Raw genomic sequence first — 21,275 nt, 5'->3', positions numbered from 1 at the left:
GCTTAATTGTAATTTCCCTTTGACTTATTATCTTTGTTAATTTATCTGTGCCTTGTATTATGATACCTTTACTTGAAGGAAAATTGTTCAAATTCCCATCTGTTGCTAGAACCAGTAGCATTTTTTTGGCCTGTGTCTTGTGGCTGCCATCAGTAAACCCAAAATTTCCACTGCATTGAGGTGGTTATGGTCCTTCATGAGTGACATTACAGTTTAGCAGACTTGTAGGCATTTTCATGCTTTTTCATGAATGCAGCCAAATGTCCCTCAAATAAACAGGACCTAAAAGCAGTGCAGGGTTATCACTGTCACAGTAAGTTTGAGTGTGGTGATAAAGCAGCTGTTCAAGGCCCTTTTTGACAATCTGTGCCATTTCAGTTGGATGTCAACAGTACTTAGGTAGTCTTGGGTTAACCAGTAGTTATCTCTGTGGGTCTGCTACTGGCTCTGATACAAGCATACTTGAATGTTATCTCATTGTATAGATGGAAGGAATTTCTGAGACATTATAAAGAAGACGGAATAGGGCAAAGACATGCAGATATCCCAGAGCAAAACTAGATTCCAGTATTGATACCATGCTGTCTGTTTCATGAGGCAATGTGATTGCAGGAGAGAGCAGAACAAGGGATTGCTTCTTGGACTGTCTGTCAGCTGACAGCTATAGTATGTTCTGTCCCTAAACTCATCACCTCCACATTCACCACTGTGATGTCCTCAAGTGTCATATCCAAATGTTTTTTGAACACTTTCAGGAATGCTAACTCCATCACTTCTCTGGGCAGTCTTTTACAATGCTTTACAGTCCTTTTGGTGGGGAAAAAAAATTCCTAATAAATTTATTACTAATAATCTAAAGCTCCCTTGGTACAAGTTGAGGCCATCTCCTCTTGTCCTCTCATGCTGACAGTTGTTGCTTTATTGGTAAGCCAAACTACACAGCAGGGAAAGAAGAGGAGAGAGGGCATGAGGCATATTCTGAAGATTTTTTTCTGCAGTTGAGGTTGGAGTTGAGGTTAGTACTGTTGCAAGATACAAGAATCACAGAACACTGTGAGAAAGAAATGTATCTTTGATACCCCACTGCCAAACAGGTTCTGAGGTTGTTTTTGGGGAGAGAAGTAATGCAAGTGGTGTGATGGGTTCAACATTGTGTTGTCAGTGAGTCAGGCTAATAAAGATGAGATCTTCACAATCAGTTAAAAGACAGTGAAGAAGAGAAAAGATACTCCTTTTTCAGTACCAGTAATTCCTCTATTGCCTGCAAATAGCCTGTATTCCTGTTGAAATAAACAGGGTTTGTGACAAAATTAAGTGAAATTCAGTTTAATAACAGCTGCAGTGTGAAATTGTAAATTGTTAAGAGGTCAGAAATAGGATCTGGATTTGCACAAAGTTGATGCTGTTGATGGCCATGATGCTTTGAAAGAATTTAATGTCAGTTTTAGGATGGATTTAATTTAATTTAGCACAGCAATAAAATCAAAGCTAGACACAATGTCTTAGAAATAAGTTTATTAATTTTTTTTGTGCAGTTTGCCTTTTTTTAAAGCCCTTAGTATTTCAAAAGCCTTAGTGTCCACTTAGAAATTTAGTATTTGAAAGAAAGAAAAATTAATTTTGCCTTTGCCCTGTATGTGTAGTGTAGGACACTTTAGAATAGAGATTTGGATATTTTGGGAGAAACTGTGTGGCCACACATTTGCATTTAATCACTATCTTCCCTCTGCTGAGCCTACCCCTAGGAAGTGTTGAAGCACACCATCTGCCAGAAATGATCCCTCTAAGTTTTTGTGCTAATTAAAGCTTTAAAACAAAGTTGATATTAATTTACACTGGCTGTTTCACATTATGCAGGACGTTTGTGAGTATGTGCTGGTTTAATTTTTGTTTACTAGCCCTGTTTGCAGTAGCCATTTCATTTGCTGAGACTTGTAAAGAAAATATTTTGTTCAAATTCCATTCTTTGTCTACACAGACATTTAAAAAATGGAGTTACTGATAAACAGTAGGAATGTATTGTTCAAACTGGCTTGGAATCAAAATACTTGGTGCATTTCTCTAAATTATGTATAATGCCCTGGGTGCTTTGTTTTATCACTATTCATGAGAGGGTCTGACCTACCAAATGGTGAGAATTCGATTTTTTCCCTGTTTTTGAAGCTTTAGTTTTAACTGTGTATGAATTTGAAGTGTTGAGATGTAACTACAGAGCTATAATTTTATTGTTTTTTTCTTTGCTTCTGTTTTAATTTTCTGTTCTCATGTCCAGTAAATTCCTGGCTATGCTGTAAGTCCTGATTGTGATTATACTTAAAACACTACTGCTTTTATTGATGTGGCTACAAACAATTCATTTTTGTAGGTAGTCAAGGCATAGCAGCTTTTTTTAACACTGCCACGATATCAAGTGTGAATTATCCATATCCATTTTTTTGCATGGTTCAAGCATGTTAAAGAAAAAATAAATAAATCTGGCAGGTGTGGGGAGCCATGGAAGAAAGGATTTTTATTAGCTTGATTGTTTCACTAAGGAAATGAGCAGACCAGTAGCTCTTAATGTCTTCCAATGCTCATTGAACCTTATTGCAAAAGATCAAAATGTGATAAATAGCCTGTAAACTAAAGTGCATTTTATAGACTGGCCCCAATTATCTACACACAGGTGCAAAGAATGTCCTTATTTTCTGTAGTTCTGAAAGTATAGTAAGTGTGTGTGACTGCATATTTAGCCAGACTTCAGTCTCTTATTTTGAGTACTGGTCAGCAGACTTTTTTTTTCCTCTTGTTTTTCTACGTCAGCTATTTCAGATGAAGTGCTCTCATCTAGCACTGGACTTTGTACTGCTGTAGCAGAGAGTAGAGTAGATTAGTTTATCTGGTTGTTTAGGATGTTCTGTTCTCTTCTGAATTTCTGGTCTTCAAGGCTCTGCATGTTTGGCTGCATGATCCTCACATACTTGTTGCATCTAACTATCAAGGAAAAAAAAAAATATGTTCAATTTTAACCCTGACTAATACCACTGACATTAACAGAGTAACTTCACCAGCATAAAGCTAAGCAGGCTCACTGTTCTCTACAGTGCTTGCCCTTGTCCTTCGAGGGCAGAACATTTGGAAGTTGGCAAGGTGTTGGTCGTGCCGTATAAAGCCATGAATGACTGAATTCTGTGTTCCCAAAACTACTCCTGTTCTCTTAGTGGTATTTCCTCAATAGATAGGTCTGCTCAAGGCCTTGAACTGACAGTTGAATTATAAAGGAAAAGAGTTGGCAAGGCTGTGGCAAGGCTGTGCTTGGTGAGGAGAACACTATTCAGGAATTTGCTTTATCCTTGTCAGAATTTGCAGTTTGCTTCCCCAGATGCTGCAAATTCTGCTTTTCTTTGGATTTGGAGAATGGGGTGGATCAGGTATTTGGACAGCATTTATTTTTTTCTAGTGATTTTGAAAACATGATTTGTTGGATAATTTTAATTTGAATTTGTGCTACTTTTTAATATTAATACTGTATGTACACTTGAATGATTCAGTGCACTTTGAAAATTAAAAATAATTTTTATCAAGGTTTTAATATATCAAGTAAAATAAGTCTTTTATATGTTTCCTGTGGAGAGTAAAGTGAGTAATACTGGTTTTTTTTGGTTTATAAATGCAATGTAGTCAAGTAGGAAAATATTTGCAAGATTACCAGAAAGAAAACCAATATCTTGGTTCCCTTTTAAATTTTAGGATAAGGTGGGGAGGAATTTTTATAAATGCACAGAATTTTGAAATTAAAAATAGTTATAGTTTTGGTGTAGTGCCTGATCTTAGTATGAGTTTTGTTTTTAAAAAAACCTGAACCAAAATGTTTGTATGTGGTTGTGTTTCTTTAATAAGAGTAACACAAGTGTGTTGAATTTGGGGCTAGTGAATATCTCATTGACTTCTTCCATGCGCAGGTTTTTCAAATGGAAGAATTCCTTAGATGTTGCCAATATTTCATGCTTTTTGTCACAGATTTTCCCGTTTTTTCTCTTGTTGTGTCCTGTTCACATGTGCCCCTGCAGATCTCTGCTGTCTCAGAGGTGGAGCAGAGCTACCCACTAAAGCTGGGAGATGTTTGGGGTAGAAGGAATGCTGTGTTGGATAAGCAGAGAATAGCTAATGTTATCTGCTTACATTCAGTATCAAATCCTCTTATCCTTTAACTCTAGGGGTTCATTCTGTTTTGACTTGTCTACGTTTTCTTTTTAGCCCTTCTGTCCATTGTTGGGTTCAGATTATTGTGTTGTGAAGTTCTGCTTCACCCCTTTGTTCCCATTTGATGCTCACATCCTCTTTCTTTGCTTGGTGGACATAGACCTGCAGAACCAAAGCGTCACTTCTTGATCTTTATGGCGCTTTTGGAAATCTGCCCATGTGGGATCTTCAGAGAGGGAAATGAGGAAAACAGGATGAAATGTTTCAAAAAGAGGGACCATCTCTCCAGTAAAGATTAACTTAATCACAGTCCTTCAGCTTCTGAGCAGCGGAGCTGAAGTTCCTTATGGGATGAACACAGTTGTATCATCATTTGAAATTAATTGTGGGATCACGACCTTATTGTTAATGAACAACTTGCCAGGTAAACTTGAGCCCAAATCCCTCAAAGCCCCTATCACAATTGGTCAGTGTTGTTTTTCAAAAACTTCCTGAAAACTTTTATTTTTTCTGGCTGATTCTTCTTTGAGCAGAGGACACCATATGGTAGTGGAAAGTTTCTTGAATTTCTCCTTCCATCACACCCAAAGTTCCTTCCCTGGCTCTGCTGTTTGCTGGTCTCTTTTGTAAGTGTTATGGAGTGCCCTATTCAATTGTACCAAGTGCTATATTGCTTCCTCATCCTGCCTCCTGTTCATATGTGAGCATTTGGTTTCATTTCTGTCCCTTTTATGCTCTAAATAGTAGTTAAATGTTACATAGGGGAGCATATCCCTAATGCTTACTTGCCATATTCAATGCAGAAAGGCATCTGATGTGGTGAGCTTTGTTAGTGGGCTAAGGGAACAGACAGGGAGGACAATTCTCCCTCCCACTATCCTCCTCTTCAGTGCCAAAGAATGCTAATAGTATTAGCATTCCTATGCTTCAGTCCAAATACACATTCCTGAAAGACATCTTAGCCAGGTGGAAAACCATACTTTGTGAAAAAAATGTACCCAGAATTAGATGCACTTCAGATTAATTAATGGAGACTCTGATTCTACTGAACATTTGTCAGCGGGTTTTTTTGGAATATACGCATTCATTTTGTAAGGTTATATTAAAAGGTTATCTTTTCTAAGGTTATATTAAAATTTTGTCACGCTGGATTCAGGATAACTGCACAGCAACTGAAACACTCACTGTAAAGAACTACCGGCTGAAGATATAAGTCAACAGGAAACAGCACATATATAAACCAGTTTGTAGTTACAGTGTCTGTTTTGGATAAGCAATAGTCTTGCTGCCCAACCATTACTTTCATAGACTAGGTCTTGGGATAAAAGATTTAAGAAGGGCTTTGAAGGACAGAGTTTTGGCTGTGGTGGGCCTAAATGTTAAGGAAAATAGAGGAAAAAGAATGGAGGTGGCTAGTCTGAGCTTTTGACCAGGCTGTAGAGACTGGTGTGTGATGCAGAAACAGAAATTCTTCTGGAAAAAATAGAAAAAGTTGTGTAAATTTTTCTGCTGCAGTAGGTAAACAGGAGCAAGTTGCAGGAATGCAGATTGAGGTGGTAAAAGTAAAGTGCTGCAATATTCTCTCTGCTTGGGCATTCTGAACAAATAGGATTGAGATTTTATTTAATTCAAGGAAATTAAGTACATTGGATCTCTTCTGGAGTTTTAATTACTGGGTCCCTGCTGTTCTTGTGTGAGCTGCAGGTCATCACACAGTTAGTCATAGCAGTTTGCACTTGTTTCCACTGGTGTTTGAGTGAGTCATGTCCATGGTGCTGTGCAGCTGTAGGCAGAAGGGCGGAATGCCCTTAGGAATGCAGCAGAAGTGCGTGTGTGAAGCAGAAGCTGCTGGGGGATAAAATCAGTGGATCTTTTACTCTAGTTTGCAGTACAAATAAAATCTGTCTCTGCTACATACACTGAAACACGCCATGTCCAGCATGCTCCAACTTGCACCTTCATACTTAAGTAGTGTGTATGTCAAAAATCTACAGAGATGGAGAGATTTCAAAGACACAAAGTGAAGAAGGCATGTGATCCATCTGGTCGCTTAACAGCAGTGCTGTCTGTGTTAGCAGCCATGCAACAGCTTGGTACATTTTCAGGGTCTCAGGCTCCCTTTGAACCTCTATTGTCTTTACTCAGATTTGGCATTGGCACCATTGATGTTGGAACTATTGAGAAGATAGTTCTCATTATTTCTCTTTCAGTGGGGTAGAAAGGAGATGCTTTTGAAAATGTCCCCAGGAAAAGTCACTTTAAAATAAATGGGCAAATATATTTTCATGTATCAAATACTGGCAATGTGTCCCCATGTTTTTCCCACAGTTATAAAAGCATGAAATAGCTCAAAGCTGACTCAGGGCCAATCAGCAGTTTCTACCACTGCAGGAATATTTATATAGGAGTTGAATGATAGGGAGGATTTAGGCAACTTGATGATACTGTTCTGTCTGCGCTTAAATTTTGTTAAACTTATCACAGCTAATTTATAATTGTTCTGTGAGGATGCCAAGGGCCTGGAAAATGCAGATGCTTCCTATAGCTTAGTGTGTAAAGGTTTGCAGGATTTTTTATGGCACCAAGAATGAGAGGAGGTAATGTACACTGTTAGAAAGGTGGAGGTTTTCATATAATCAAACAGCTAAAGATTACAGCATATCTGCTTAAAGACTTTTTATTGAAGCAGAGCTATAGAGAACTATTGGACAAACTGCAGAGTTTGAGAAACAGATGATGTCTGAGTTACTGAGATGCTGGCTATTCTCTAGCACTCACTAAACTGAATAATGGATGTTGGGATTGAACGCCAGGAATCAGCTTTTCAATTCCAGCATTGATTGTGAGTATGTAAGACTTTTATCAAATATTTTAGAAGAGTGACTAGTTACCAGGATGTTAAGGTTTTCTTTACCCAGTTTTCGTGTTTGGTTGCTCATTGTCTTCAAATCCACGCAGGATTTGAAGCTGGCAGTATGACAGTGTTTAGTTTGCCATACCAGAAGTAAGATTCAAGTTGCTTATAGTGATTTTTTTTCCTTCGTTTTAGCCAGTGACTGTTTATGGTGACAACTTCACCATGAAAAAAAGATCTTTTCATTCTCCCCACACATGTGGCTATCATTCAGATGCGCTGGGAAGTAGAGAAATAGCATCCAATAACAACTGAATTCTGTCCCCTTTTCTCATCTCAGTCAGCTCAAGTTATATTTTGAAGGGGTCCTTGTACAATGGTAATTCCTATTTTCTGGGAAGTTATGTTGTTTCTCATAGTGGTCAAATGTATCACTCCTTGCTCATAGACAGTCAATGCCAACCAGTATGACACCAATGACAAACTCTTCATTGTTGCAGCAAATGTTGCTATGGGGAGAAGAAGAGGGAAGCAAAAGAGCAACTTCATGTTTTTTGTTTTCTTGCCTTCATCTTTTTCTGGGTTAGCTGAAGCACCACCCTTGTTTGCAAGCTCTGTGTATTTTCTTGGCTGTAACAGCAAGAAACCCATACATGAAAAAAAGCACATAAGAATCTTGATAAGAATCTTGAAAATGGAGTAAAAAGAAATTGAGATCATTTCCACGGACTACCAGGGACAGATTAAAGGGTTGTATGTCTGCAAGATTAGCCAGCATTGAAAAAGGGGTTGTCAGATGTCAGTCTCTAGAGAGAATGTGTTTTTGGCTAGGAAAAGCCTCAGAATCATGAGGGCTAAGATTCTGGTCAGATATTACTGGAGGAGTGTTTTTGCTTCCACAGTTTCCACACAGACCTTGTGTGTGTGGAGGCAACAGAGGATTTACACTACTCAGGAGAATGGCTTAATTGCATGTAGCAAGTCAGGTGCTTTTTTTCTTCTTTTTTGTTCCTATAAGTAAAAACATGCTGGAAAGAGGTTCTGTTTTGTCATGAAATGAGGTGATAGCAAGAGGTGGCAGCAATAGCAATACCCAAAATAGATGTAGGAATCTGCTTGCATCCCTCTCAAATTCCTTTCTGTGGCAGAATGGGTGCAGAAAGAGCATGAAGCCAAGTGTCCTACTGCATACTTACCTCAGCTTGAGTCTTCTGATGACTTCTCTGTTCCTGGGACATCATTCTGTATTAAATAGGCTTTTTATCTGAGTGGAAGTAGGTCTTATCTGATTATTAGGAAACCAAAATGCATAATAAAATCCAATAACAATAAAACTGTGAACCCACAGTTTACACAGGACTGGTTGACTTATGTGCAGACTCTAATACATAAATATTGTAGGTAAACAGGTGCAAATGAATACAGCTGTAAGTCTGAGCTTTTTATGAAGACAAACATTAGCATTATTTGAAAGGTAATAAAATCTGATGAAAGATAAGAAAATATTATTGAAACTAACCTCCAGTTAAATTGATTCTGAGAGATGGTAGAACCTCCTACTCTCTTTCTTCTGATCTGTTAGTCATCTGAAAGTATTAAATTTTTTTTCTACAGATCTTCTAATATAATAAGTGAGAATGTGGGTTCATATTTTTTTAAGATTCTTTGAGAGGGAAAATGGAAAGAAAAAACATACTTTATATTTTTCGTAACTTCATGACAACATAGATGCCCTTCACTGGTAGCCCATGGCATAAAGAAACATCATTGCTAACTGAGATTCAGGAGTTAGTTCGGTTTGGTTGCCTTCTAGTTATTTGGGCTAACTGCTTAATCTGGTTTTCTGTATGTAATGTCATAGTATTGGGGTGGAGTCAGATGACAGGAAAATGCAGTAGTTGATCTTTACTATTAGTCACTGCACATCAATGAAAGTTTACCATTCCTGGAAAATAACTTCATAAAATTTGCACCGAGATGAACAAGGGAAGATGGGCAAGAGAGAGTAGATCAGCTTGGAGACAGGTACCTGAGATGAACAGCGCTCCAACATAAACATCTTTCTGTATGACTCAGGATGAATGGCAGGGTTTTGTACATTTCATACATTATCTGCTTACCAGATTAAATACTACAGTTCTTGTGCAGATACTTGTTACACCATCCATTTCCCAAAGCCAAACATTTTCAAAGCACTTTTGTCACGTGGATGCTGAAAGGAATGCAGGTCACTACTTCCTCTCCTCTCTTCTGCATGTCCTGCTTTATATACCAGTAAATAAACTGTTTTGTCTTGAAGCTTTTCTACCTCTTTCATTTTGCTTTGGCTTGATCTGTCCCAGAGAAGGTTTGCCTGGTAGCAGAAGGTGGAAAGGAACAGTGGAGTCAGTAGGAAGGCTGGTCTGCAGGAGTGCAGACCATAACAAGACATGTTTGCTGCCAGAGTAAGTGTGTTTGTTCTTTCAGAGTGTGTTGCATATGCTGTGCTGGTAGACCCTTTGTCCTGAAAGATTCCACAGGCAGGTGAAGAACTAAACTGAAAAGTTTTTCAGTAGCATTTGGTACTGGAACAACTTCCCACAGATCATTTGAATGGGAGAAGAAATCGGGCATGCTTAATGATTTTGCTGCACTGATTAAAAATGGGATTTTTTTTCCCAGTCAAATTTAAAAGTATTGAGAAGGAAAACATCTCTTGTGTTTCAAAGCTTTTTTTCTTTTTCCTCTATGCTTCACCCCTTGTTGTCTGCTATGCTTGTACATGCTCATACAGTTATCAAGCTGATCCTTCTTTGTATATTGCATAGGAAAAAGTTTCAAATGGTCCAAATTCTATTTCCATTGAGTCCAGCTTTTTAAAACATCAGTTGAGAATGCAATTTGACCCTTGATAAATACTGAGATAATATGAAACACATGATACAGCCTGAACAATTGAGCACCATCATTTTATGGGGGAGGCTCAGTATTCTGGTATTCTGGATTAAAAGCTGTTAAGGAACCACACTAAAACTTGAGTATCAAAGGATTAGGGCAATGACCTGACTATCTGATGTTCAGATAATTGTGATGCTGAAATTATTATTATTTTGAGAACTTCTTCTTTGTATATATAGAAAGTGAATGTAGTACTTTCTACTTCCTGTAAGCAGTGCCCTCCCAGTGCTATCAGAGGCAGTAGCTTAAATGGGAAAACATAAAAGCAAAGAAATAAATTCAAAAGCAATTGGGAGAGCTCTCTTTTAAATTTACTTCAGATATTTTGGGTGGCAAGTAAGTATTCCAGCCATCTGTTGAAATGTCAAGTTGGTTTTTTTAATTTGCTTAAAATGGTATCATTAACTTTATTTCTCAAATTAAGTACTATTGGCTCCACTACATGTCCTTCTAGAAGAAACCAGTGATTTATATATTTGTTAAAATGAGATAGCATAGGCTATAAAGCTTTAACACACAAGTTTCAACAAGGATTTTAATGTGAACCAAGTAGCATATTGCTCATGTTAATGCATCTCTTCAGTATGAGGTTATATTTGGACTTACCATTTTTTTGTTTGTTTTTTTTTTTCTCTGTCCTTCTCTCCTGGTACCATTTCCTTACAGAGATCAGAATATTCTGGATCCTATGCTGGAATATGTTAAGGTAAGGTACTGTTTCCTTCCCTCAAAATATTTTATTTGGTCTATACCCAGTATTGACAGAGCATTCGCAATTACTTGTAGGTAAATAGTGCAGCTGTCTGTCTTTTGGTACAGAGAAGCTAAATATGAATTTAAATATGAACAGTCAGACTGTTTTCTTACAACTTCAGTGAAATACTTGTGGGCATTGTACTTTGGGTGTAGCTTGCATTTTTATATGGGGTTTCTTTACAGTTACATGATGACTGCCTAAATTCATACTTTGGTTAGCAGATTAAAAGTTGTATTTTTTGCTTATGGATTTCTGGGGAAGTAAAGAAACACATCTGAAAACATAATAAAAATGTCAAATTTAGGTTTACAGTTTTAGCACTATACTTACTAAAATTACAGGTAAAAATTAATTTCTGCTCCAAGAAGTGGCTGCCACAGGAGATTCTCAGAACAGCTGCTGTATTTCTGCTCTGAACAGGTAGTTCAGTGTTGGGAGGTCCCTGGCCTCAATCCTAGCCTGAAGTTGGGATATGGTAGGGAAGAGAAGGTCAAAAGCCTTCTCAAGAGCACTGTGGAAGAGAGGATGCCAGAGGCAATGAAGTGGTGGACATGTTAATTGCTGTATTTAATTTACTGTCTCGCACTGTGCTGTACTGAGTACACTGCAACAGTTTTAATAATGTGACTGAGTAGAAGGCAGAGGTATCATGTGCCAGTTCATCAATATGTGTCTTGTCTTGTTTCAGCAAGTTCTGTATTATAAATGTGGTTTCTGGTCTTTTCAACTTTCCTGGTAGAAGCTTGTCTTGGACTCTTGTCAACAGCAGTGGTGCTAAGCTTAGTTATTAAAACTTTGATGTTGAGGAGGAAAGCCTGGGGAAAAGAGACTTATAAGGGAGAACACAAGGGTTACCAATCCCTTCTCTTCCCCTTCCTTTTTCAGTTTTCCTGTCTATATCCCTGCCTTTAGTGAACTTCAAGTTTGGATCCTAGTTCAGTCGTTTTATTAAAAGGAATTCTAGACAAGAACTGTCAAACTACAACTTCAAAAAATATGCAGAAAAGTCTTTCTTATAAATATAACTCCCCAAAACATTTTTTTTGTCTGTAAAAGTCTGGGTTGCTAATAAAACTGCTGCTAAAAATGTGTTCTTACACAGAAATCAGTCAATCGTAAATAAAGGAAGTCTCTCATCAGTTACCTCTAACTTTTTTTTATCAGTTAACCTTAACTGTTAAAATTGTGGGTGAATTCATACCAACAGGATCTTGGACTCCTTTTGTTGGCTTCTGTTTTAGCAAGTTCATTGTTTTCTGTAACTTACCATAATGTAACTGTTATCTTAATGTTGATAAATTTTTCAGATCCTCAAATGGTGACAGGTATAAACTGTTGAACACTAACCTTCTCAAGCAGAAAAAATAGATTTCTGCAGCATGTTTATACCACCCTTGCCATTTGCACAAGTCTCTTTGGTGTGTAATCTGTACATATGTAGTTTGAGCTAGCCAGGTAGGCTTTGACAGATGTTGCTTAAGTGGTAAAAGAATACCTTAAATTGAAAAAGAGATAGTAAGAGAAGAGGGAGAAAACAGCAAGAGCACTTTTGGGAGTCATATTTTGCTGGTTCAGGATATGAAAGTTCTGAGTAGCACATTTATATTTTCTAGTGCACAGAAAAATATAGTTAGTGTTGTCTCTCAACAGAGAAGGGTTGATTTACTGAATGAAAACACATATAAACTTGAGTATGAAGCAGGAGTGATGTGTCACTCATACATAACTCACACTGGAACTAATTGTACATGGTAATTGTTAAGTCTTGATACTGATTCTTGTTTCTCTCATGTTGCTATTCAAGCTGGAAAGAGAGGAGAGACTTTGGATTCATTTGCCTTTAAAGAATTGCATTATCTTGAAAGTAATACGTGGCACAAATTTAAGTTTTGTTAGGGTAGTTTGGCTGCTGGCAATTCTACCCAAGAGTTACAGTCCCAAGTAAATTGTACTGTGTCAGGGCCCTGAGGACATTAATTGTTCTCAGGTGTCCCTGGCAGCCTCACTTGGGATCTCCACCCACACCCACGGCACTGAAGGCTGCATGAGGCCAGGCCTTCAGACCCTGCCTCAGTTGTTCAGAGAGTGTTTCTGCCCCAGTCCTGTTTCCTACTGCTGTGGGGGAAGCCCAGGACAGACTCTATACCTGGCCTGCTTCCTCTCTTGCCTGAGGCTCTGTGGAATATGATAGGACCTGTTGGTGTCATCATCTGCTCACCTTGGTTGGGTCTGGGTGCTGTGGATCTGCACCTTGCTGTGAGCACATTGCCCACCCTGTGCTCTCAGTGTTCCCCTGGGGAGCAGCCCCAGTCCTGTTGCTCCTGACACCCTAATTGGAGGTGGCTATATTGATAATTCAAATAAGTGCCATTCTCATAACTGATCCACTTTATCAGGCTATACCGTCACACCTACTCTTCTTCAAGACAAGCAGCTAGTTTCAAACCAGCTAGGTTTAAAAAGCAGTTTTACAGAAAGACCTGGGCTCAGACTGGTGTGCTGGTTTTGGTTGTGTGCTGGCTCACAGTGAGGAGAACGTCATCAAGTCTGTTGTGGCTGTAGTGACTACAAGCAGACAGATGGTAAACTTCCGAGCTGAGTGTAGCACTTTCCTTTTTAACAAACCTTTACTTGCTGAAATCTGGTGACTGAAAGTAGTATAAATAAATCCTTGTATTCAGAAATACTCTGACCAGAGGAAAGGCAAAATAAACTGTTTTTTCTGCTGTTTTATTCTGCTCAAGATACCAGACAGAAAATACTGATTATAAATATTTTTAAGAGAATGTTCTCTACAGATGAATTGTGGTTTCTAATTCTTTAAATTACATTGCTCACAAGTTGCAGTTTACTACATCTTGAATGTTGATGTATTAGTTCATTCAGTATATAAAGAGAGCTGATTATGCAAAAGCAAGTTCTGACGGGGGGATGAAAAATGTACTGATTTGCTGGAGTCTGAGTATACTGAAGTGTCCATATGGCTTCAACTCTTCCTTTGTATTCACAGTGCTGCTGAAACCATGGTCACAGTTAAATGGCTCTTTCAAAAAAAACCCTTTTATGGTGGAAGTGAAAACAGGCCAGACTGCTTTGAGTCAGGCTGCTACCCGATTCATGAAAGAGATTCAGGGACACAATAGCACGTTGTACATTCTGTGAGATTTTTACAAGTTTTATGAACCAAATAATAGATCCATTGGTAGCCTCTGCAGGTTCTTCCCACACCCTGAGTCTGCACATCCACAGAACAGATTCCTGCAGTAAGGGAGAAAGAATCAAGTGCTGGCAGATTAGACTGTGTCAGAGAACTTTTTATGAGTCATTTTGATCAAATTCATGTGAACCAAAGATAGCTTTCTGTCCCATTCCTATTCACTATAAATACTTCAGGATCCTTTTATAGAAATCTGTGCTGTAATCATTGAAGCTATATCAGGGTGAAAAGAAAAAAAGAGAGATTTCTCTCTTCCTGTCAGGGAAACCTTTCAAGCATTTCCTCTGGAAATAGTACTTAATAATTACAGAAATACATATCAGCAGTGAGTTGATAAATATTATTATGGCCTGAAGTTTTGGACTTATTTATTCCATTAGTGGAAAATGTACAAAATTTATGACTGTCTGCTCAGCATGGTCATGAGGGAAGTTTATATTTAAATTCAGACTGGAAAAAAACGGTTGCTGATTTAAGGAAGTTCCAGCTGCACAAAAAGGGTTTTTTGTGGAGCTCTGTTGAAGGATTCTTGTTTGTCTCAGCCCCACAGCATTAATTTTTCCCTCTATTTTTACTCTTCCTTGATTTTGTTAGAAAGCAGATTGTGATAGAAATTACTGTCATTCATCATGGATTTGGTTAGTGCAACTGAAAATAAAATTCTGATGAAATTCCAGTGTGTTATCATTATCTATAGCTTTGCAAAATAAGACAATTTTGTGGATTTAATTCAACTTCAGGGAAATTAGGTCAAGTTGTGAGATTTATTGATGAAGTTTGTATAGTTAATTGCACAGATTCCTAATATTGTGGATGCCAATCCAATATAGGCATGGGTGTTTGAGTCTCACAATTCTACTGGCTAAAGATACTATGGTGAGAGGGTGATCAAAAGTAAAGTTTATATGTGTGTATGAAAGTTTAGGAAAAAAAATCTGTGTCAGCATGACAAGTAGCCACAGTTTGGGAAATAATTTTTCCTGATGACAGTGAAATTTCCTTGCAAGCAGGTTTTTTTTAGACATGGAAATATATCAGAGAAATCCCCACCTCCCTGGAAAGCTTGCCAAGTGCAGTGCCTTGCAGCTCTGCTGTGTATCACATCCTGCAGAGACTTGCCTGTTGAGATGCGAGCTGGGGCTTGTGAGCAGAAAGTTTGTTGGGTTTCTGCCTTGGCTGACAGCAGCAAGTAGCAGAGCCGGGAGGAATGCCTGAACTAAGGCACCACATGATCAGGAGGTTCTTTTTGAGTCCGTAGGGTGGTTTAAGGACTGTTCCACACGTTTTGCAACTGCAGCAAGGACAACAGTATCACAGAGGGTGCAGTTATCAGGTGGAATGGGTTTTTTGAGGAGACAAGCAGTATACCCATGTAGCCAACTTGGACTTTACACATCTCTGTCACTACGGATTTGTCATCTGACTCAGAGATCATCAGTGATGTCAGTAAGGCTTCCGACAGACACATTTCCTCTTTTTTTATGTTTCTCTGCATAGCAGGAACCGAAGCTTCACAAACATTCCACAGCAGTTGCCTCTTGTATGTAAGCTGTGTGATTCAGACATAAAAGATTCTGTTAGAGCCAATCTAATGTTAAATACATGTAATTTTCAGTCTCAATGAAACCTTCGGTTTGATTTTTGAGGGGTGGTTGCTGGTTGTGCACTGCCCTCTGCTGGAAAAGAGCACTTGACTGGATATTTTTAATCAAGTCATGGTTATTCAAATCACATTTCATAATAATTTCTGTGTAACTCTCATAGGAGCCTGACTGTTGGGAGTTGATTGCCTTTTCTCAAGAGGCACAGAACTGGAGGGGGGGGTGTGGATTTTTTCCCCTCCTCACTGTCATTACCTTATAGAAGTAGGTCCTAGAGGAAAGTTGACCTTTTTTTTTTTTTTTTTTTTTTTTCTTTTGGTCAGGGTGTCCCTGAGATCGTCAGAATAGATGTTCTGATTTGTCCAAAACTTCCAACAAAAGAGATTCCTTATGATCCCAAAATGATCTGCTCTACCTCACAAACTAGATTAGTCTAATGATCTTTTAATTGTTATTGTGGAAAATTTTTTCCTAAATATGATATTTTGCACATAGGGGTTTGGTTTTGGGGGTTTTGGTTTTTTTGTTGGTTTTGGGTTTGTTTTTTGTTTGTTTGTTTGTTTTGAAGGGGGCAGGTTTGGTTTGAGGTTTTTTGATTGGTTTTGTTCCTCTGTCTTCTATTCATAAACTATATTTAATTTTCTGGTGGAATAAGTTTGCACTGTTGCAATAAGTTGGACAAAGAACCTTGTCTTTTAGTCCTGTTCTGGTGATAGTAAAATTTCAGGTGGTAGAAACTTTTTTTTCAGCCTTATACTAGGCTTGTTTTTTACTGTGTCTGCCCTCTCTCTGCTTAAAAGGGGCAACTGTTTCTTTAAGTATGTATGATAATTGTTCCTAAAACAATTTCATCAGCCCAGGAAAAAAATTTTAAAAAGTAATTAAGGAGCTATATAGGTTGTTGAAATTCAGCAGCTATAAAGTATTTCATTACCCTGAAATCATGGTGGGAATCTTACCCTGTTCATTTAGAGTTAAAGAAAACTTATCTTATTTGGTATAATACAGGTACTCATAATTAGTGGTGTCATATAACACCCAAGTTTCAGTATTTTCTCATGTTGAATTTTGTTTGACCAACAAGCTAGTCTCTGAAAATAAGGTTGAGTCAGCAGTTCTGTTATGTATTGGCTGCAAAGTGATGAATAAAATGTGAGCTGTGCTTGCAGTAAATTATGCAAGAAGTATGACTCTGCAGCTCTGCAAGACAATGCACTTTCAGTCTACTGTCCTAGTTCATGTTTCCCTAGAGCAGTAAACCCCAAGTTAGCCTGTTCCTGTTAGGAGCTATTTGCTCTTTCCCAGCCCCCAATTCCTGAATGTCCTGGTTAGCTCTGAGATCTGGGTTTTTCTGTGGTTGGTGGGGTTTGTGGGTTCTCTTGGTTTTTTGGGGTTTTGTGGATCGGGGTGAGGGAAGTTAGTGTACTGTGAGAAGGAATATTTTTTTCTTTTTGAATGACAATCCTTATATTGATTGAGTCAAGTGGATAGTGGCTTTCTGATTATTCTGGCCTTCATTATGAAGTCTTTTAGCAGTACATTCCCCTCTCCTGATGCTGAAATTGAGTTTATTGTATTTTGCTTATGGGAGCATCTTCTGTAATGCTGAGGGTGCTTTAGTAAATATAAAATGCTGAAAATTCTTAGAGCAGCAAGCATCCTCTCTGTGCATGTTAATGGTTAATCTTACATGTTATCCTACCATGGATTTGACCCAGTTAATGTCTGTATTCTACTTCTTCTGTTATTACTCATTAACTCTCAAGTGACATCTGGTCTAGAGTCCTCAAAAACCACTACATGCACTGATATTTGAGTTGAAAACTATAAAATTACTTTGCTCTAATTTCCTTGGCACCAATAGTAACACTGGTGGCAGTAGCTACTTAGTTGAACTTTTCAATACCTTTGTTAGAGGATCAGTGACTACTACAGGTCTTATTTATAGATGAGAAACATAAACTGGAAAGGTCTGAATCTGAAACATGGGATAGAAGTCCTGGGGTACAAGAAAATGGGTCCTATTTTATCTCTAGTGATCTTGTGAAACTTGTTTTTAAAATAATTACCAGTTTTCTCCAAAATATTAATCCCAGTGGCTCTCAAATGCTGAGAGTTATCACAGAATGGTTTGGGTTAGCAGGGACCTCAGAAGACCCCTAGCTACAATGCCCTGCCTTGTGCAGGGGCATCTTTCACATCTTTCACCGTATTTCTCAGGGCCCCATCCACCCTGGTCTTTTGATAATATACCCAAGTTAAAATGTGTGTGTCAGTAAAAGCAAATATGGGTAGGTGGTGATGTGCATTTACTTTTTAAAGAAAGAGGGTTAAAAAGGGGCCTGGTTTATAGTTTTCATCGTTTTGGAGATGGACTAATAGCAAAAGCTGTCAGTTGTTTATATTTAACTCCATGCAACACCTGACTGTTGATCTTTCACTGTCTGTAAGCTCATGAGCCACAAGGGGGAGTGAGTATATAATGTGTGGAGAGCAGATGATGATGATGATGATTTTTTTTTTCATTAAGCATTTTAGGTCTTCTTACTGATAAAGCCTAGAGAGGTAAAGTTCCTCATCTCTCAGAGCTGTGTTTACAGATAATTTTTAAAATAAGGCTAGTCCATTGTGTGTGTCTGTCTTGAAGACACACTGACATACAGTTTAGCCTGCAGAGAGGGCAGCAGGAGGAGCATTGGAGCATTTCACATCTACTGCTGTGTGCTGTCAAAGGAGCAGGTTGGCCTGACATTTTTGTATGTCGCGTATTTGTAGAAAATAAACATCTGCACAAATAATGGAGCATAATGTTATGTTGCTTGTCTAGAATACCTAGAGGTCATTTGCCTCCATGTCCTCAAATCCTTTTGTTGGTAAAACATTGAAAGACTTTTGAAAAGCCAAGCTGTGACAGAGCCCAAGTGACTTGTAAGTTTTCTTTTTGAGTGCTGCACATCCAAAATATACATCCTCTGTATAAAAGGGAATTATTTTAGGCTATTCAGGAGTTTTAGATAATTAGCTGATATTTTAAAGGTGTCTGCTTACCCTGGAGAAGTAACACATTTTTCTCATCTTTCTGTTAAATTTAGAACTGGTTTAAATCTCACACAAACAAGCACTTAACTCTGACAGGACTGGGGAGACTTTCAAATACAGAAGTCTGAAGTTAACAATTGTCTTAATGCCTTATTTTTATATGCAAGACAACTCTGGTATGCTAGCCAACAAAGTTAGTTAGACTAATGACAGCTAAGTCAGCAGAAAAGAGAAGATGGTGTTACCCATATACTGTGAACTAATTCTGAAAGAAAAGGAAATTCACGCCTTTTCATAATTTTTTTTTTCCCAATCCAAGGAACAAATTGAAGGAATAGGTGAGGCGTTACAAAATTATTTCATGTTTGTACGTGGGTTGGCAGACAGTAGGTGGAGCTCAAGAATACTTGTGCTAGTTTTTGGTAGGCTCAATTAAACCTGCTGGTGGATTCATCATAGGGAGGTGTCTACTAGGAAAGACAGACCTACTGCCAGATTACTTTGAAAAAATTTTATCTTTTATTACTAAAACATCTGAATCTCAAAGGCATTTGGATGTCTCAAAGTGCAAATTAAGACCTAGTAGGAAGCTCATAAGCAGGTGGGGCATTTATTTCTTGTACCTGCAGACCTGGGTTTTTATACAAGGCAGATTTTCAAAGAGATTTATTCAAGCAGCAGTGTAAACTAAATAGATGCAAATGCTGTTTTCTCACTATTCCTGTACAACTACAGTGTATTTCTGAGACTGCCTCACGGAACCACGATAGAAAGGAGGAAGAAATTAAGCTGACCTCTCCCACACCACACCTTGCAATGCAAACAAGGGTAATTACAGCTGCAGCTCTATCTGTTGATTTATGACCAGACGCTGCACCAACAGCAGCGTGCAGGAAGTGAGGTTATCTCAGAGAACATGAAAGAGTCAGTTCTGTTAAGAATTGAGACAGGAATGGTAGGACATGAGCTGGGAGATGGGACTTTATGTGCCTGTAGACATTTGAGTAAGGAACAGATAAAAAGCCTTCTGACAGTGTTGTTATCCCCTTTCTTCCACTTATTCTACACTTTAATAAGTGTTCAGCTGTAAAGTTGGGCCCTACCTGTATATGAAGGCATCTGCCCCCTGAGCTTTGTTAGAGGTGATGTGCCATATCTTTAGGACTTACTGCTAAAACTGACTGGGAGTGGGCATTGTGAAGATGTTTGCATGGACAAATTCTTTATCAGTTGTCCCTCGTTTACTGACTTTTCCTTACATTAAAAAGAACAAACAATTAGTTTTGGCAAAAACTCTCATGTATTAAATGAAAAATGTTTCAACTGAGGATTTAAGTTACTTTATTTTCTTTGGGTTTTTTCTTTCAAATTTTTTTCCTGTTTTCTTTACTACAACCCCAGAGCTGCCATTTTGTAGCCATAGGCACTTAGACCATAGGTCATGCCCTGTGTAATGGGGACATGTCCGTGGGACGTCACTCGTTCAGCAGCAGTGCTCAGGGCTGGCTCTGGGCTGGATCTAATCAGATTTGTGCTCTTGACCCTTGTACAGTGCTTCTTTCATTTACAGCTGGCTTCCTGCCTGCATTGTTTACTTCCATTTAGTGCAGTGAAATGTAAAGCATTACATGTGTTTTACTGAATATTGTTAGGCTGATTTGAATGCTTAAATGAATAGAGCAGTGCAAAGCAAAGTGGCTGGCCAACAATTCCCTCATCTAATTTAGTCTGAAATTATTTCTCTTTCTCTAATATGAAATCACAATCATCATAATTCTGTGTGTGAATTCTGAGCACTCCCATGACCATGACTGATACTTGGTTCAAAATAACCTCTTGTAGCTCTGGAGACTGTTTTGGTAACTTCAGACTGCTTGTGAGTTTTCAAGCATTTATATTTTCAAGGAGTGTGGTTGCTTTACTTGAGCCACTTAAAATCTTGAAGCCATTTTGGTTTTTTCTTGTTTGACCAGTATGATTAAAGCAGCCTAAGAAGATTCCCTGTGAGCTGGTTCACACTATCCTGTGTGAGCACCTCAAACTCCTGCATATGCAATGTGCTGTGAGCAAGCTGGACACAGTGTAGGTGTGTCAAGGGAACACTGGGTAATTTAAATTATACCATGAAACTATCCTAAATAACTTTAGAGGCCTTGTAATAACAGATGGGGTTAGCAGAGACTCCTTAATTTCTGTTCCTAATGGGCTGTTAGGAGCTCAATACAGAATATATGTTCAAGTGTCCTTGAACTCATGTGGCCATGGATTTTAAGAACTTAAAAATCCTTTGTTATTAAGCTTGGTTATCAAAATTATGAAACATAATCTAGCCAGTCATCCACAGAAATGATGAAGGGATTATCAGACAATTTAAGATTCTAGGAAGAATCTTTGAAAACAAAGAAATAAAGCTGATTGTTAACCTTTTGGTGCTGGAGGGCATTTAAAATACATCAGTAGATGACTTAGCAAAAGGATTGTATTTGATGTTTCTAAAGTACCATAAACAGGTTTGTTTCTCACGTGCAGAGTCCAAGGACCCAAAGTAAAAGCAAAAAATTGAAGGCCAGGGGAGTGAATATGTGACTAAGCCATCCTTTCTTTCTCTGAGTCAATATTTAAAAATGCAAATCCTTACCTATGTATGAAGCATAACTGGAGCAGCCTGAAGGCTGTCCTCAGTCATGA

At 38.3% G+C, this 21,275-nt stretch overlaps 1 protein-coding gene across 10 annotated transcripts in view; it reads left to right on the top strand.

Annotated features, from left to right (window-relative positions):
- BCAR3 (BCAR3 adaptor protein, NSP family member) overlaps window positions 1–21,275 on the top strand; it is a 90,472-nt gene that overhangs the window by 44,688 nt on the left and 24,509 nt on the right. For all 10 annotated transcript variants that reach the window (XM_038143797.1, XM_038143795.1, XM_038143800.1 and 7 more), the window contains one exon: window positions 10,640–10,679. In XM_038143797.1, the coding sequence (XP_037999725.1) occupies window positions 10,640–10,679 (40 nt within the window). The remainder of the gene's footprint in view (window positions 1–10,639; window positions 10,680–21,275) is intronic.

Source organism: Motacilla alba, chromosome 8, assembly GCF_015832195.1.
Source record: "Motacilla alba alba isolate MOTALB_02 chromosome 8, Motacilla_alba_V1.0_pri, whole genome shotgun sequence".
Classification (NCBI taxonomy): Eukaryota; Metazoa; Chordata; class Aves; order Passeriformes; family Motacillidae; genus Motacilla; species Motacilla alba.
This window is presented reverse-complemented; position numbering and strand designations above follow the sequence as displayed.